This window comes from Neolamprologus brichardi, chromosome 11 (genome assembly GCF_056152115.1).
Source record: "Neolamprologus brichardi isolate AB-2024 chromosome 11, ASM5615211v1, whole genome shotgun sequence".
In the NCBI taxonomy this organism is placed as follows: Eukaryota; Metazoa; Chordata; class Actinopteri; order Cichliformes; family Cichlidae; genus Neolamprologus; species Neolamprologus brichardi.
The window spans coordinates 16,130,109-16,147,191 of NC_142114.1; the positions used below are offsets into that span (position 1 = coordinate 16,130,109).

The 17,083-nt window shown below is 43.3% G+C and overlaps 1 protein-coding gene across 1 annotated transcript; it reads left to right on the forward strand.

Annotated features, from left to right (window-relative positions):
* The first annotated feature begins 3,902 nt into the window (after positions 1-3,902).
* On the forward strand, positions 3,903-14,377 carry efna1b (ephrin-A1b). Its single transcript, XM_006804888.3, has 4 exons — positions 3,903-4,168; positions 12,420-12,715; positions 12,807-12,995; positions 13,138-14,377. Exons 1-4 carry the CDS (start codon positions 4,071-4,073, stop codon positions 13,257-13,259), a joined length of 705 nt encoding a protein of 234 aa, XP_006804951.2. The 5' UTR covers positions 3,903-4,070; the 3' UTR covers positions 13,260-14,377.
* Positions 14,378-17,083: the final 2,706 nt, after the last annotated feature.

Here is a 17,083-nt window from a genome sequence, read left to right on the forward strand (position 1 = left end):
AGTGTGTGTGTGTGTGTCCATGGCTTGTTTTGATACCCTGTCAGCTTATGTGCAGCACGTTTGAAACAGCTCAGCCTCCATGGCTGTTTTCCAGAGTGGCCCGAGCAGAAACGTGTTGCAAATCTGAGTTGTTTCTGCTGCTAATGTCTCGGTGTGTGATACCACAAGAATTAGTACCCCCCCCCCCCCCCCCCCCCCTCCCCTCCCTGCTCCGGGGCTAAATCTAGACACATGGAGATCTGCAAAGCAGAAGCGTGCTTCTCAGTGGGTGAATAGAGGACCACCTGTATGCAGATGAATGGGTTTGAATGAGCGCCAGGAGACGTGCCTTTGTGGTGCCAGAGAAGGAGCAGCTTGTCGAAGTGTGCCGCTATGAGCCAGAGGGCCAAGGGTCCGCAGGAGGCCGGGGATAAAGGGACAGAGGGCAGCAGGGTGACGAGCTGTCCATGTGTAGATGAAACAATGGCAAGTGTTAACAAGCCTAAGCTAACGGTAATGATAGAGGTTGGGTGAACAAAAGGCAGCTCTTTGAAATACAATCTGTGATCAACTAGAGTCAATACACAAATTACACTGATTTAGCTCCTTTAAGCCCCTTTATACCCCTTTATTATAGCATAATGTTAATCTTCCATGTGACCTTTTTTCCATTGCTAGCTAAGGCTCTTTTTTGTGAGGAAGGTTAAGCAACATTAATGGTACACTAGCAGCAGAGGCTCGAGGGCAGACGAGCGATGGTGTGATAACATCAGGACAAAAAAGACGACGGACATGTGATCAAAAGGATAACATCTCGCTTCTGCTAATGCACCAACGAGAGAGATAAAACCAGGGATCAGAGAACTCCTACACATCTTTAAACTCCACAATAAAAACCTGTGCGATTGTGTTTGGACAGATGTGTGAATACACTATTAAACAACAGCTGCTAAGATTGGTCTCCACCATCCCCGTTTTGGTTTTTGTTGCACTCCAGTGCGGCTCACGCCCAGTGTTTCCATGCCTCTTTTAAACTGTAACACCTCTTTGTTGTTCTTTCAAAGTTTCACTCCACCTCATTCCAATTTATCCTTGCCTCCCTGTTAAACACTCCTTCTTCACATTTGTGTGTATATGTGTGTGTGTCTCTCTAAAGAAACCTCTTCAAATCTTTAAACACAGATCCCTGGCCAGCTCTGATCCCCACCTGGGGGCTGACAGGATGAGAGCAGAGAGGAAGGAGTAGAAGAAAGAAGCAAGACTGAAAATTTAATAGACTGATAGAAATCAGATTTTTTTTTCCTTTTTAAAAAAATAGCTGCCTCCCACATATTCTTCACTCCTCCAATCAAAACATTTATTCGGTCTGGACCGAAACTTCTCTTGTAGCTCTGACACCATATGTTTTGGTTTTATAGATTTGTTCCTTTACACAGCACTCTGTTGTGTGTTTATCTTCCGTCAAAATGATGATCACATTTTCGATGTGGTTGAAAGAGAGCGAAACTGAAAAAACAGGCATTGCCAGGTACAGGTAGCGCCACTAGCTTCCTGTCTTAATTAAACAGGTTATGCAATTGTAGGATTTCCACAGCGTGCTGAACAACATGTGACAGATACTTTGAGGCCTGGAGACAAGTCCTTGGAATATAAACAAGATGGTTTATGCTCCCTGAAAGGCTTGTATGGCTGTCAGGTCTTCCCCAACTTCCTTTAATCCACTTTTAGAACTGTCAAATTTTCCATCTTCTGAAACACTTTTTCAGTGAGCTGCTTTTTTCTCTCTTTTTCAGACATCTTTTTATTCTCTGCCTTTCTGTCATTCACAGGATCCCCGGTATTCCCTTTCTGTGTGTGTGTGTGTCTGTTTGTGCGTGCGGGCGCACTATGGGAGGATTAAGTCTCACTCTGAGAATCATGTATCGTTTCTAGTGGCAAGAACACTGTCAAACCGGCCGTAGAGAATGCTTACATCTTTGTGTGTGCTTGTACACTTGTATATATGATGCACGTGCACGCTGGGAGATCCCAGCCATCTGACTGTTGGCTGCAGCAGCACAAAGTAAGTGCATGTGGGGGTTGTGAAATTCTGAATGTGGGTTTCTGTTTTATTGCGAGCTTGGTTGTGTGTTAGATGAACAGATCATCGGGAGACACCGAGCATGAGTGCCGGAAGTGTGCTGGCAGTGAAGGACAGTTCAACAGTCACTCCTGGTGCTGTGTATGAGAGAGAACTGGAGAGTCCTGTTGTTGGTAGTCTGAAAAGATCATAGACATATTTATCATCCCACAGAAGAAAAATATACACAAAAGACTGCAGAAATGTCTGGGTTTGCATTAGAACAAATTACCAAAAGGGTTGATTTTTGTTAAAACTGACCTCTTGTCCCAGTTTTCTTTTTCAATTCTTCATCATCTTACTTTACTTTACCCTTATTTTGGGGGGAGGCATTATGGAAAAGCACCCTGAGCTATGATTAACCCCCACCGCCTGCAGGATATACAGTGTGTGTCTGTGTTTGTGATCCAGGACGTGTGTATGCCTGCCCAGCTAAGCCTAGGGACAGTCAGGCATATAAAACACACACACACACACACACACACACACACACACACACACACACACACACACACACTGCCTCCTGCCTTTTCCCTGAAGTCTTGGGCCTCTGAAGCAGCTAACCCAGGCTGCGCTCCATGCCTGCTTGAGGGAAGCCCTCTCCTGCTGAGGCCACAATCCCGTCGACACCCCACGATCTGGACTTTATCCATTCCATCTGTGAGTTTGTTTTCTAAAGTTACCTGTCTAGGACCACAGCTATAAGCAGACACCACAAGATTAGACTTACTGATAAGATTGTAGTAATTCTTTACTATCTGACAAAACATGCCTAGACAGCAATACCCTTAAAGACCCCGTGCATCTTTCTGCAGAACATTCTCAAGAGATCAAAGGACAAGTAGTAAAACAATCAGATCCAAATGATGTTTAATACACAATATTTAGTTATTTTGTGTTGAAGCAACCTTTGTGCATCTGTATTACTTACAGCTCAGTGAACAAGCTGGTTTACAGTGCATAATAACAAACCAGCAACTACAGACGTCACAAAGAGAAGCAACACTGCCTAAGAGTGACACATAGCAGTGTTACAAAAGAACAACAACTTTAAAAAACAAAACAACACTTGCTGAAATCTGTATGAATCTCCTTCAAGTCTTGGATTCATTTTTAGTTATAGGAAATAAAAAAGTATAGTACTTGTGATCTAGTGGTACTTTAAATGATTATTTCTCCAACTACTTGTAAGAAGGAAATTTTGTCCGCTTTTACCACTAAAGTTTCTGTAGAGCTGGTTACTAGTTATTTCTCAGATTACTGTTTCATATACAGGACAAATGTTTAGTTTAAGCATGGTCACGCGTTAATCCAAATCCATGAGTTTTTTTTTTTTAAAACAAAATACTTAAAACAAATTAACCCTTAAGAGCCCAGACCTATTTCTACTTTCATGAAAATTACGGGGGTCTTATATCAAATGAATCATATATAACCAAGTCTCTAAGTGTAAAGAGGCAGTGACACCAGTGTCACTGTGGGTCCTTAAGGGTTAAAACGAGTGCTAAGATAAAGTATTGCTTACATGATAATGTAGAGGTAATTATGATCTGCCAACACTTCAAACACCGTACTGTAGCGTTTTCTACCATATTTTCTTAAACAAAGCAAAAACAATTTTTATATTTACTTTCGTTTCTATAAAGTTATCCGTTTACTACGAGCAGGGCCGGGCTGTTGTTTTCGTGAGCAGCTGGAGGGCGCGTCTCCAGTGGGGCGGGGACTTCACTGGTGACACCACGACGGGGTGGAGCTTCTGCAATACAAAATAGAGTTGCGCTCCTGTGATACAGCCAAGACAGCGTGTAGTGAGAAGCGTTACTTTGCACTACTTACTACACACAGCGCGTAAAATTCTCAGTTGGTTTCCCCGCGCGCATTTACGCGCATTAACATCTTCCATAAGTGAAGTCCTTTAAACGTTAGTTACCGCTTTAAAGGTGTTCATTGTTCCTTTCGGAGAAGAGAAGCTATGGATGTGGTGTGTCTGCTGTGTTTGGTGCTGACCATCGGTTCTTGGTTTGCCTGCGCGGAAAGACACAGCGTCTACTGGAACAGCTCGAACGCAAAGTAAGTGCTGATCTGTGCTTTGGTGTAGTGTTATAGGGGATGTTCAGTGCAGCATCGGAAGCCAAGTGAGTGGTGTACTGGGTCAATCATACTGTCTGGTGTTTCCCAGTTTGTCCAGAGGGGAATGACGGTAACATCCTACTTTCTTAAGTTTGACACATGTAAAGTCTTATCCTACATTCTCGCATCCGCGGACTTGCCAAGCTTTCTTCATATGTCAATTAAAGATCTCTGTGACTTTATAGCCGTGGCTTTAGAGTGCTACAGCACCCAGCAGCAGATGGATGTAAAAGCAGAAGACTGTGAGCAAGTGCCTGGACAGATTCGTCACTATATTTAACCGCAACACATAGACACAGACATACTCTAATAGTAAAAAATAGACCGACGAGTATGAACTTGGCCAGTGCTGTCTGCAGGGTTTGCACCTGTGTGCACTGTGCGTGTCATGGAAAGATGACTCTATTAAGCAATAAAAACGAGTTAATTCCCTAATATATTTACAAAGATACGGCATCAGGCAATTTAAAGAGGTTTTTCATTGGAGAGGAGAGATAGTGAGTCACACAGAGAGGGGCGCATATTGCTGATTAGTTTGTTTTGAGGTCAGAAATGTAATGCTATCCGACCACTCAGCGGGATCGATCGGGCCTGACATATCGCAGCGCGATTTATTGAGCTTTTAGCGTGGAGCGGGTGATCCCGACGTTTGAAAGACGGTATTATTTTAAAACCGAGCTGAAACAGAAGGACGCTCTGCGAGGTTCTGCTGCCGAGATAGGTCGATTAAAATCCACCACAGAGAAGAAACAAGGGCAAAAGCCATTATGGCTTTTTAGTCTGATTAGCTTACATTTCTAATTGCCCTTTAACATTGTTAATAGACACGGGGCTAAAAAGAGCCCTGCAGCATGGAAAACAATTGTCCCGATAATTGGATAAGAAGTCTAATGGAAAAGTCCTGTCGTCACGAGGAGTGTTTGTGTCATAAGTCAGTCCGTGGGTGAGTCAACAGACCAGGTTTGACCCACCTGAGTTATACACCTGAGTCACTACAAACCAGGGAGGGAGTCTGGTTCAGGTGGGACAGGAGGTAAAGGTAACTTCACAGAAGAAAATTGTAACCAGAGTCTCCCAGTCAGTTCCACATAAAGGACAGAAACTGGATCTCGGAGGCTTACTTCAAATAAGAAAGGCTGGAGGGGGAAAGGAGGCACACAGAGAGAGAGCAAGAGAGATTAGGGTGGTCTAATACAAAGTCAGATCTTATGTCTGCTTTTTTAAATCCAACTCTGCACTATTTTTGCTCCAGGAAGGGAGTTGCATAACTAGAAGAAAAATCACAATATAACACTAATCCCAAATGTGCCACATGGCTAAACATAGACTCTGACAAAGACAGACAAACGGGCAGAGATAAGCTTCATAGAACAGTTAATGGATCAAAGACACTTGTGGATATATTCTGCTTCTACTCTGGCACACTTTCGCTTGCTTATTGTCTGTCTCTAAAACACATTTTCACAGGGAGTGGAACTAAACCCCCATTCCACTTATTTTTATTTTTCTCATATTTTACAGTCTGATTTCTATTAGCCCCTCAGTCCATCACCCCCTCGGCTCTACATCACCATCCCCCAATTCACTCTCACTCCTCCTCCTTCTTCTCTTCGCTCTTCCATCGTCTCACAGTCCTGTGATTTCCTGCCCGACTAAAAGCCCACCTGCCTACTACTGTCCCCAGTGATCTATCAGTCACCTGTTCAGAGGATTAAGTAGACTCATCAGCGACCTTTGGTGGAAGTGGGCCGTGGATAATTGATGCTAATTGATTCTTGGTAGGATTGTGAGCAGCAGTGATCTGTCTTAGGTGGAGGACAGTGACCAGATGGCAGTAGCCTGCCCACTCATATAGAGATACGAAGAAACCGGTAACACCTTAGGTGTGCGTGTTTGCCTCTTAATACAATCTGTATGTGTACTCATGTGTAAGCGTGACTTAATGATTATTGCTTAATCCTTCACTTCAAGTCTTTTCAGGGACTTGATCCAGTGTTTTTGTTTGCGTATCGTTTTCTTACATGACAGGTGGCGAGGCATATTTTTCACAGTCTGGTCTGGTCTTGTTTTTACGCTACTTGTCTCTACCTGTGTCAGCTTTATTAGTGTGTGTGTGAGAGAGAGAGGGAGAGATTTAACTTCCTGGCTTTTAACAGGAAGCAATTATGTTTTTGTTGTGAACTGACAGTTCACGGATTGTTTCTGAGTCTTCTGAGTTCACGTGTCTCGGCGTCAGAGCAAAACAGGGAGTGACCGGTTACCGTAAGCAGCCTTACCGAGACGTGATAAATGTGTGACTCGCACTTCCACACACTGGGGGGCATAAGGGGGACGACTTCGCTGTTAATATTAGCCACAGCCAGCATTCCACCCTGCTGTTACTATACTCAACTCTGTCAGCTGTGCATGAGTGTGTGTCTGTGTGTGTATGTGTGTTTCTCTGCCTTGTACCTGTCTGTTCCTCTTCTCCATCTTTCCACTCCTACTCCTCTCTTTTAACAGTTGGGTCTTCTCCCAGATTGGCCGCTAGCCTCAAGCCCTCCTTTTCTCTCTACTTACTGATTCAAGCACATTGGAGATCGCCTCGTTTTTAAATCCAAATATGGACGATACCGACACACTACTCCGCTGCATCCTTTTAATCTTTCATATCTGAGTTGTTTGGCTGCCTTCATCCATCTCCAGTGGCCTGGGTTTGTGTCCCATGCCTCTGCTATCTATGCAAATATCTTTATCAGGAGTTTGGTGTAATGTAATATTCTGTTTATCTCAGCCTGTGTCTGGCTCAGCCTGCCTTCACTGTTGTTGATGCAGCCAGGCCTGCCTGTACATGTACACGTTGCCTGCAGTTTTAGGTGAACGGGGTCAATGTACTCCCACCTCCTTTTAAATCCCAACTATTACACACTTCGCCCCCCCTCCTCTCATCACCCTTCTCCCTCTCTTTCGCTCTCTGTCGTGTCTGGTTGTTGGACTGTAATCTCACCAGAATGGGAACACACACATACGCACACACACTAACATCGAGTACAGACAGCTTGTAATCTGACCATCTGACCCAGAACACCCGACACAAAACCATCATCCTAGAATATTCATTCTATGTATATGCCCCTGGGATCCTGTGATGTAACTCTTCTCTGTTTTTCTGTGTTTGTGTGTGTGGATTAGTGGGTAATTTTTAGAATGTATGTAAACTACTTAAAACCTTTATTTGTCACATTGCATCATTCCCACAATAATCTCCCAGATGGGATCCATCAGAACAATCAATTTCCAGCAATATCTCAGTTTAGCTTTACATGATTCTTGCCCCATCGTTATCAGGAGGCTTTGTGCCTATTCCCTGCTGATATAACTGTCCTCTTACCTAATGTGCTTATAAATGTTCTCGCATATCTTCACACATGATAGCACTGAAGCACCTGGGGTGATTTAGTTACCATAGTTTACAACAACAGTATATATTGTTTTTTAGGTTTGTTTTTGGGCTTTTTTTTTTTTTTGTTGCATCACGTCTGCAGACTCATCTGTTTTACTCTCTGCTCTTCCTCTCTGCTCCTTATCTGTAGTCCAGATTTCCTTCCCCCCTCCCCTTTCTCTACCAGTCCCCCCTCATCCTCACAGACCTTCCTCTGTTTTTGCCCCAGTAGTTTTCCATCAGAGGAGAACGAAGCACCTATCAGCTCCCGTTCTGCTAACATTAGAGAGGCCTGTTTTCGCCTGGTGTTATCGTCCTAAGCATGGGCAAGCACGCGTATGTGTACACTGCTCATTCATAGAATTTCAGACATACCGTGACCAGTGCTGCCCACTTGAAGCTCACTAGCGCCCCCCCTAAGGCTGACTCACCAGCAGATATACTTCAGCTCATGTTCTGGCAGATGGTTTATTTTGCATCAGTTAAAACTTATTTCATTTTTTTTAAATTAAAAAAAGTTAAATATTTGATGTAAATTCTTAGAAGTTAGTGAACTTGCGCCCTCTCTCCCTCAGCTAAACGGGCCAACAGATTAACTCTACGTGACCTCCAGCATATTAAACCAAGCATGATACCATTTGGCCTCTTTCTATTCATCACAGACAGAATAGAAGGCTACCAAAAAGGAGGGGACTGGTGAAAAGAGAAAAAGGAGGCGGGATAGAGGCCTGGGCGCAGGGTGAGAGAAGGGTGAAAGGGATTTGTGTTGAGAAATTAGCTTGGATGAAGAGCTCTGGTATATTATGTCAGCATTAAGAGACAGGACAAATAGAAGATGGAGAGTGGGGGGTGGGAGCTAAATTTGCAAGAATAAAAGAGAGGCAGACGGAGGGAGGAGAGGCCGGACAGTGATGGATGAAGGGAGGGAAGAAGTTTAGAAGTGAATAAGTGAGAAAGGCCATTGTTGACAGTTTTAAAGGCTCTCATCCTGCAAAGGGATTGCTTCATATATGAACACACATTTCTTGAAACTGCTTAAAATGTAATCATTTTATCGACATCAGGTTGCATTTGCACATAGTGGGGAAAGAAATCCCCCGTGGTTTTTGTTTTTATTGTAATACAATGAGATATAGAAAGAAGGGAGTAGATTACACAGGAAGCTGAAGTAATATAGGAAGACTTTTCATTTTATATTAGATTGGCTCTAATGGAGCAGCCCACTAGTGAGCAGCTAAACCCATTAGAACCACTGACAGCTCCTCACGCCCGTGTGAAAGGAGGTGTGAATCTGTCATACCACAGCAAATTAAACGGGTATTAAGTGTACACCTCAAAGTAAAAGTGTGTAAGAGTGGGGCTGGAAATTTGATGAGCGCGCCTTGTGAGAACACTGTAAACTATCCGAACTGCAGCCCCCTCGCCCCCTCTGCTGTGACATTCCTGTGTGTGTGTGTACACTTACTACTGATTACCTGAGGAGCAAATGGAAGAAGAGGGGGGAGTGGTGCGTGTGTTTGATGTTTCAGACGTGCTGACTCTGTTTTTGTGTGTGTGAAACATATATCTTCGGTGCTGACTCGGATGCTAGTGCGGGTGAGAAGTGGCGACCCTGAACTGTAACCTTTTGACCTGGCTGCCAGTTTGCGACTTTCCCCAGACGGACAGTGAAAGACAGACTCCTTGTGTCAGTAGTTTGAGCGAGCCCAGAGCGAGCTCAGGGGGACAAATGGTGGGAAGGGCTGTAGAAGGGAGACAGGAAGGGGGGGGGGGGGGGGGGGGGGGAAGCAGAGCAAAGACAATTGCAAAACTTCAAAGCTTTAGTGACTAGAAGTGTTGCAAAAGTCACCTGCAGTAAGGAGCAGTAATAACTATTCTGTTTTGTACCTTCACGACACATGCACCGCAATCAGAGTAGCTTTGTATTGAGGAATGACCTGCAGAAAAGGAAGACTAGAGCCACCTTCAACCTTTGCTGTTTACCCATACCTCAGTCTCATGCAAGAAAACGCACACACACACAAACGCACACACACACACACACAAGAGGCTCCAACAGACCTTGATAAACAGATGTGCTCATAAGCCCGGGGCATGAGACGCCCTGGATAAGGGGTCTTCAGAGAATCCCTCTCCCTTGAAAACACAGACACACAAAGCAATAGGTGGGAAGAAGAAGATGCAATGTGGAAAGTAGGTTTGTGACAGCTCACACACCTGGCTCTCCGTCTCATAGAGGACATAGTTATCACATTAACGCGACTCTCACTCTCCCGAGAACTGCCAGTCAGAGGCTAGTGTAGACGTGGGGAGATGCTAGAGTGCAGAGCTTTGATGAATGAAGACGTAAAGAGGGTGGTGGAGTTGAAGACGGAGCAAATTCAGTGGGCATGAACAGGTGGAGATTTAAAGAAAAAAAAAAACCCATTAATTGAAATTAAAATAATACAGAAGTGTGAGAAGGTTTTATTAAACCACCAAAATCAGCCACTGGGACACACATTAGACACGTAAACAGCAGCCAGGGTAGTGAAAGCTCCATAGGGGTTAAGGTAGAAGGGGTTGAAGGGGCCCTGTAGCCTTCAGGCATTCTGTCTTTGGGGAGGGAAAGGGTATAATTACATCCCATTCATTCCTCCTCCCCTCCTTTTCAGGAGAACACATTGGCCCCAGACCCCTAACAGCTTTTAATTAGCCAGACCAATGGTGGCGAGGAGGAGGGGAAATGAGGAGGTGAAGAGAAGAATAAAAGGAGAGTTTTCTTAAAAGCAAGAGCCGTGAAGGAAATTAGCAACAAAATCTATCTGTTTTGTTGGCTTTTGACAAGCCCGTTTTCACGTGGAGGTCGGCCAGACCGCTAACAAGGACACACTGTGGGAAAAAGGTGTATCCTATACAATTTAAAACTACTCGTTACTTCAGAGGGAACCACTAGAGACCTCCAAACGTCTTGTTTTACCCAACCCTGTTATTACTGGTTTGACTGAAGAAAACAGTAGAGAGGAGCAACATGAGAGGCACGGCTTATTCGGCTAATTAGGCTGCTACAGATGTGTCTTTTCATTTCAGTAAAGCACTTGCCCTTGTAGACCCAAGACACACACACAGTCGCAGGTAAACACACAAACAAAGGCGTACACACCTGCACAGAAGTGTACACACTTACAAAGGGCCTTTTCAGAGAGAAAGCTCAGTGTAGTGATCAGCTTATTAGCCCTGGAAAACAAGTATAGAGCTGTGCTCAGCTAACAAAGCGTGTTTTGACAGGTAGGTCAGCACTAACCCTTACACACACGCACACAATGCACACAAACAGTTACGCACACACAGAGGCAGGAAGAAGGGGTTAGAGGCCCTCATTTTGGAGCCAGGGTGTCTGTGACTTGGTCAGGGGTGTCCTGACGGGAGCCACAACAACAGGAGGGAAAGAAGGGGGAGGGTCTCAGAGGCACCGCGTCTCGCTTTGATGACAGGACACGCACATAAACAGGGGTTGTTTTCTTGTCACTCTCACTCCGCGCAACATGTGAGACGCAAGCGTCCACAAGCAGTTGCTCAATTTAAGCACAGATTGAATTTGCGGATTAGAGCTTTTATCCCTGAGGATGTCATGGAAGTAATGCGCAAATATCAGTCTTTCTTCACCTCCTGGTTGATAGCGAGATTTGTGCACAGGCCAGCTGCACGTCGCACGCATGATGAAACTGAAAGGTTGGAGTTCATTAAAATCTCTTTTCCCTTTGCGCCGATAAATCTGGTCCTAATGGATTAGTAGCTTATTTTTTAACAAATAGTAAGAGTTTTACTACAGTGAAGCTTTTTTTTTTCTATATCCTCGCTGAACATTGTTATCACTTAATGTGCAGTGAGACTTTACAGGAAATATACTTATTTTTCTACCGCCTCTCCATACTTCATTAGGACACCCGGGGCGAAACAAGCATAGGAAGTGAGCACAAAAAGGAGCCGGGAAGCCTTAAAAGAAGCCATAAAACTAAATGAAGGGTAAAGATGAAAAGGGAAAGAAAAAGAGTGAGATAGTCTGGCTTCCACCTAGTCTCTCTGTGTCTTTGAGGAAATCAGAGAAAAAGAAGATAGAGATAGAGGCAGCAAATTAGCCAGAAAAGCAACGGCAGGAGCTCCGCCACAGATGGACAAACATTCAGGTGAAGAAATTAATGAGACAGAAACCAGAGAAGAGCTTAAAAACACTTGACAGAAAGACTCAGTGAGCTGTACCGAGAGGAAAGTGGACCGAAAGAGAAAGTGGGAAGAAAAAACCCCCCAAAAGATTGTTGGGACTGAGCTGTCATTTGTAATTTAGTTTCAAGCAAGTGCATCTCACCCAAAGGGAAGAGAAAGAGAAAGGTGTGCGAGTGTGTGGGATGGCGGGATGGGCTGTGTACGATTCTGGGTGTGTTTTCTCGCCCCAAAACAAATTGAACAAGTCCAGCCTGATCAGCCTCTTTCTAATTCTGTTGCTCAGACAGGTTTGCACAAGCACACAGAAAAACACATCCTCACACGGCATCACCCAGCTTTACCTGTCTGTTTATTTGTGTTATTCATGTCTCTAAGACTCTTTTCAGTTGCCGCACGTGTCTGTGTTTAACTAGTCCTCATCAATATCCAGAACACATTCAGCGTATTATCTGCTCTGCTGGGTGTGTGTCGAAAACAACAGATGAGATCCGCCTCTGTTACTCATTTTGGAAAACTGGGTGAGGACATTTGTCAGTAACCTCGTGTCTCTTTCTGTCTCCCCTGCAGCTTTCAGTGGAATGAGTATACGGTGGAAGTGCGCATCAATGACTATCTGGACATCATCTGCCCTCACTACACCCACGACGAGGTGCCGTCGCATGCAGCTGAGCGTTACGTGCTGTACATGGTGGAGAGAGAGGACTACGAGGTGTGCAAGCCTCACTCCTTCGATCAGCTCCGCTGGGAGTGCTCGCGGCCCTTCGCTCCTCATGCGCCCGAAAAATTCTCGGAGAAGTTTCAACGCTTCACCCCCTTCACCCTGGGAAAGGAGTTCCGGCAGGGAGAGAGCTATTATTATATCTGTAAGTATCTTTAATGGTATTTCTGCTCAGTCTTCTGTGGTTAGAGGAAGGTTCCTTGTGTTAAACTTTTCCCTCTGTCTCACTTTGTCAGCAAAGCCAATGCATCACCATGGGAAAGATTGTCTGCGGCTGAGAGTGGATGTAGTTGGACATAAAGGCTCTGGAAAGAATCACTATGACAAATCCAAAGCACGTGAAACAGAAAAAATCTTGGAAGGAGAAAAAGTGAATTTCCTTGCTACAGGAGGAGTTCACAACCCCTCTAACCGTCTCCCAGCAGGTGAGCATTCTTTAAAAAATAGATTCCAGACATAGAAAATAATCACAGCGGTGCTGTGACTAAGACCAGCTCAGCTGGGCGTGTTTACCATCCCTGAGTGATGAAATGCTGTCCTAACGGTCCTTCCCATCTCTTCTCTCAGATGACCCTGCTGCGATGGAGCCAAATGTCCAGAGGAGTGTCGGCAACTCTGCGGCACAGCTGATCTCTCGTTCACTTCTTTTTGCCCTGATCCCAGTCTTATTAGCCCTGATGCTACACTAAAGGCAGTGAAAGCTCCGCAACAGAGACATTACTAACCCGATGCTGGTCATCGGGACGTGAACGATCAGAGATTCTTTTTATACAGACTTTTTTTTTATACGAGCATGGACAGTGTGTGTTGTTCAGCGTGCGCTTGATGTGGTTTTTGTGTGTGTGAATGTGGAGCGTGGATCGCTCCAAAATAAAAAAAAGAGGACCTCAGAGACTTTTTTTTTACTTTATTTTGAGGATTGAAATTCTCACTTATGACCATTTAAGCTGAACATTTTTGTTTTTTCATTATGAACGAAGTCGCAAACAGAACGATCCAAATGCTTTGTTATAAATCGACGGCAGCAAGATTACATTATCCTCACTGTCACGTGTCATCACATTTTCATAGCACTGGTACAGCTGTGCGTTTCATTAGTGAACTCTCTTTTTCTTCCTCTACATGTAGAGAAACTATTGATATTGTGTATTGTTGTCGGCAGCTGCCACAATATGTAGGATAATGTAGGATATTTGTCATGTTGTGTTGCACTCAACTCCTCGTTATAATGCTCCACATTTCTAAAGTTATCTGACATGTTATCAGTCGTAACGCAACCTGAGAAAACAAATGCTCTAACAGTGCAGCAGTGGTTCTCGCCCCGATTTCTGGCTTTTAGTGATGTCTATTGGTGCTCATGCTGATGAAATCTTTTCATGTAACCACGATTAAAAATGTATTCCAAGAACTTAAAGATATGCATATATTTAAAAAAAAAAGATGCAGTGATATTTATGTTTTTGTTAAGTCCGCATCTGTCAATTACACGGTTTCATGCGTTGTTGTGAGCCGATGTTGAGAGCCACTGAACAAAGCAAAGATTACAAACTCAGCATCTTCAGCACTTATTCACTCATTTCTATTGTTTCAACTGTATCATGGTACACTGGCTGATGTTTGCAGATGTCGTCCCACTTGCACTTCCTGAAACCTCAAACTAAAGGTATCTCCCAGAATACATTTTTTTGTCTTTTTTTTTTTGCTTGTGTCATTTTGTAAATGTTTATATGTACATTTGTACATACAGAAAACTATATGAAACTGTTTTAAGATGTGAAAAATCTTTAGTGAAATAAAAATGTGATGTAATCCAAAAAAAAAAAGAAAAAAGATCTGTCTGTTTTTTATCATAACTTATTTTGGATCTTGATAAGCCGCTGAGATCATCGAGATTTGGATGGATGACACAATATTTTGGCAGAGCCATCTATCCTCTGTCCGTCTCCACATTTCCACCCCCATGTCTTTCCCAGCCTCTCGTCTCTGCCCTCTCTTGCTTTCATCTCCTCTGATACAACATACAGAGAGGCTTAGATTTCAGACTCAAAACCAAACATGGACTAAGAGGGGGACAAAAAAAACACCCAAGAACCCAGAGAGAGGGAGGCCCACAAGCGAACTGACAGCTGGGTGTGAAAGTGTCACTCTCACCTCCTTGCTCATACTCTTTCACTCTTTTTTTTTTTTTTTTGCCCTGTTTTTGCCCTTTCTTTTTCTTCTCTGAACATCGCCTTTTGAGGAAAAGCTGAACATCCGTCCACACAGCTGTATGTTGGAATGAGGAGAAAACAAACCTCAGAGCTGACTGAAAACTGTCAAAACTCACCGTTCCTTGTAAAACCGCACAACATACACACTCAAAATCAGAACATTAGAACTGAGCTGTTTGCTTTTCCGTGATAACGTCATAGCTTAAATTCAATGCAGATGATCACAGAGTCTCAGGTATCTTGTGCAATGCTGCACCCACAAATGTGTACAGTAGGATAAAGCAGAACATCATTCAACTGTGCCTGATGGGATGGATTAAATATGGTAGTCTCCACCGCTTTGATGTTTCGGTTCAACATTATGTCAGGCATTATGTGAAAAAGTAAATGTATGCTTTATAATACAAAAAATGTTCCTTTAGCTGTGCAAATACCATAAACCAAAAGTGAGCTTTCAGATTAGTTTGAGGACAAGCTTTTACAAACATGGCATAAAACTGTAGAAACATCATTTTAAGGTTTTATTCCAGTGCAGTAAATCTCAGTATCGCAGTAAAGTCAATGAAAATTCTACTAAAATACAATACTTGAAATTTAAAATTGGAATTTACTACATATGACAATAAGTTTTTGAAATATAAATCATTTGGGCACTTAATTACATTTACATGTACAACTACTCATTAACACATTTAGGCAAGGTGACATGCTTAAGTTCAAACTGAGCATCAGAATAAGGAAGAAACATCATTTAAGTGACTTTGAATGTGACATGGTTACTGGTGCCAAACAGGTGGTCTGAGTATTTCACAAACTGCTGATCTGCTGGGATTTTCACACATAAGGTTCACAGACAAAGGTCCAAAAATTCAAAAAAATCCATTGAACAGTAGCACAAGAGGTCAGAGAAGAATGGACAGACAGGAAGGCAACAGTAACACAGATAATCACTTGTTACACCCAATATGCAGAAGAGCATCTCTGATTGCACAACACATCAAGTCTTGAAGCAGATGGGCTACAGCAGCAGAAGACCGCACAGGGTGCCACTCCTGTCAGCTAAGAACAGGAAACTGAGGCTAAACTTTGCACATTCTCACCAGAATAGGACGACAAAAGACTGGAAAAATATTGCCGGGGCTGATGTGTCTCAATTTCTGCTACAACATTTGGATAGTAGAGTCAGAATGTGGCATAAACAAGACGAAAGCATGGATTAATCTCACCTCGTATCACTGATTCAGGGTGCTGGTGGAGGTGTAATGATGTGAGGGGTATTTCTTGGCACATTTTGGGCTCCCTAGATCTTACCAGAGTATCACTGCTGATCACATCCATTCCTTTGGGACCACAGTGTACCCATCTTCTGATGGCTGCTTCCAGCAGAACAATGCACCATGTCAGAAAGCTGAAATGATCTAACACTGGTTTCTTGTTCATGACAGTGAGCTCACTGCATTCAAATGGCCTCCACAGTTAAGCCAATAAACGACCTCTGGGATGTGGTGGAACAGGGCATTCACATAATGTATGTGTTGCCAACAAATATGGAGAATTGTGTGATGCTATCATGCCAAAGTGGAGCAAATTTCCAGCATCTTGTTGAATCTATGCCATGACAAATTTTGCAGCTCTGAATAGAAAAGAGGCAATTTTTTTTACCAAAGTGGCCAGTGAGTGTATTTTACCATCTTTCTTGTCCAAAACTTTAGCTCTTATTTTATGCTTTAATTCCTACAAAAGGTCATTAACTTTCACTTAATGAAGGCAGACACGTAAACAGCTTCACTGGCACAACACTCAAAGGAGTCTGAGCAGCTCCGATAAAAAACACTGTCACAAAAAGAAAAGGGATTGCAAATTAATAACAAAGAGATCAACCATAAATTTAGAAAAATAAAATTCTTCTAAATCAATATAGCAATGACCTTCAAGTAAAGAAAAATGTGTGAAAAGACTAAATGTCAAACAGATGCAAAGCTAAAACTAAAAGCTAAAAACTAAAGAAGAAGGGTGACAATTATACACCAGAGACTGCTGAGAAAGGTCAAGTTTTGAAATGTCTAGAGTGACAAAGCAGCTTGGCTCTGACAGCTGTACACAGGAGGGAGCAGTCAGGTGACGAAGGGGGAGTGGGTGAGGCGGGGTGGTTGGGCAAAAAGGGTCAAAGAAAAGTTAATGAGCAAACTTTAGATGATTCGTATAAAATTTACCCCAAGAGACGAACAATAAGTGAAAGTTTTAATGCACAACTTTTAAATATGAACCTTAATTCTTGGATGTAATACCCATGAAATGACACC

Excerpts from the sequence above, each read along its gene's own strand:
- efna1b (XM_006804888.3), top strand. The coding sequence starts at position 4,071 with ATGGATGTGGTGTGTCTGCTGTGTTTGGTGCTGACCATCGGTTCTTGG. Across the intron at positions 12,716-12,806 it reads AGAGAGCTATTATTATATCT|CAAAGCCAATGCATCACCAT; the intron begins GTAAGTATCTTT and ends TCACTTTGTCAG. Across the intron at positions 12,996-13,137 it reads CTCTAACCGTCTCCCAGCAG|ATGACCCTGCTGCGATGGAG; the intron begins GTGAGCATTCTT and ends CTCTTCTCTCAG.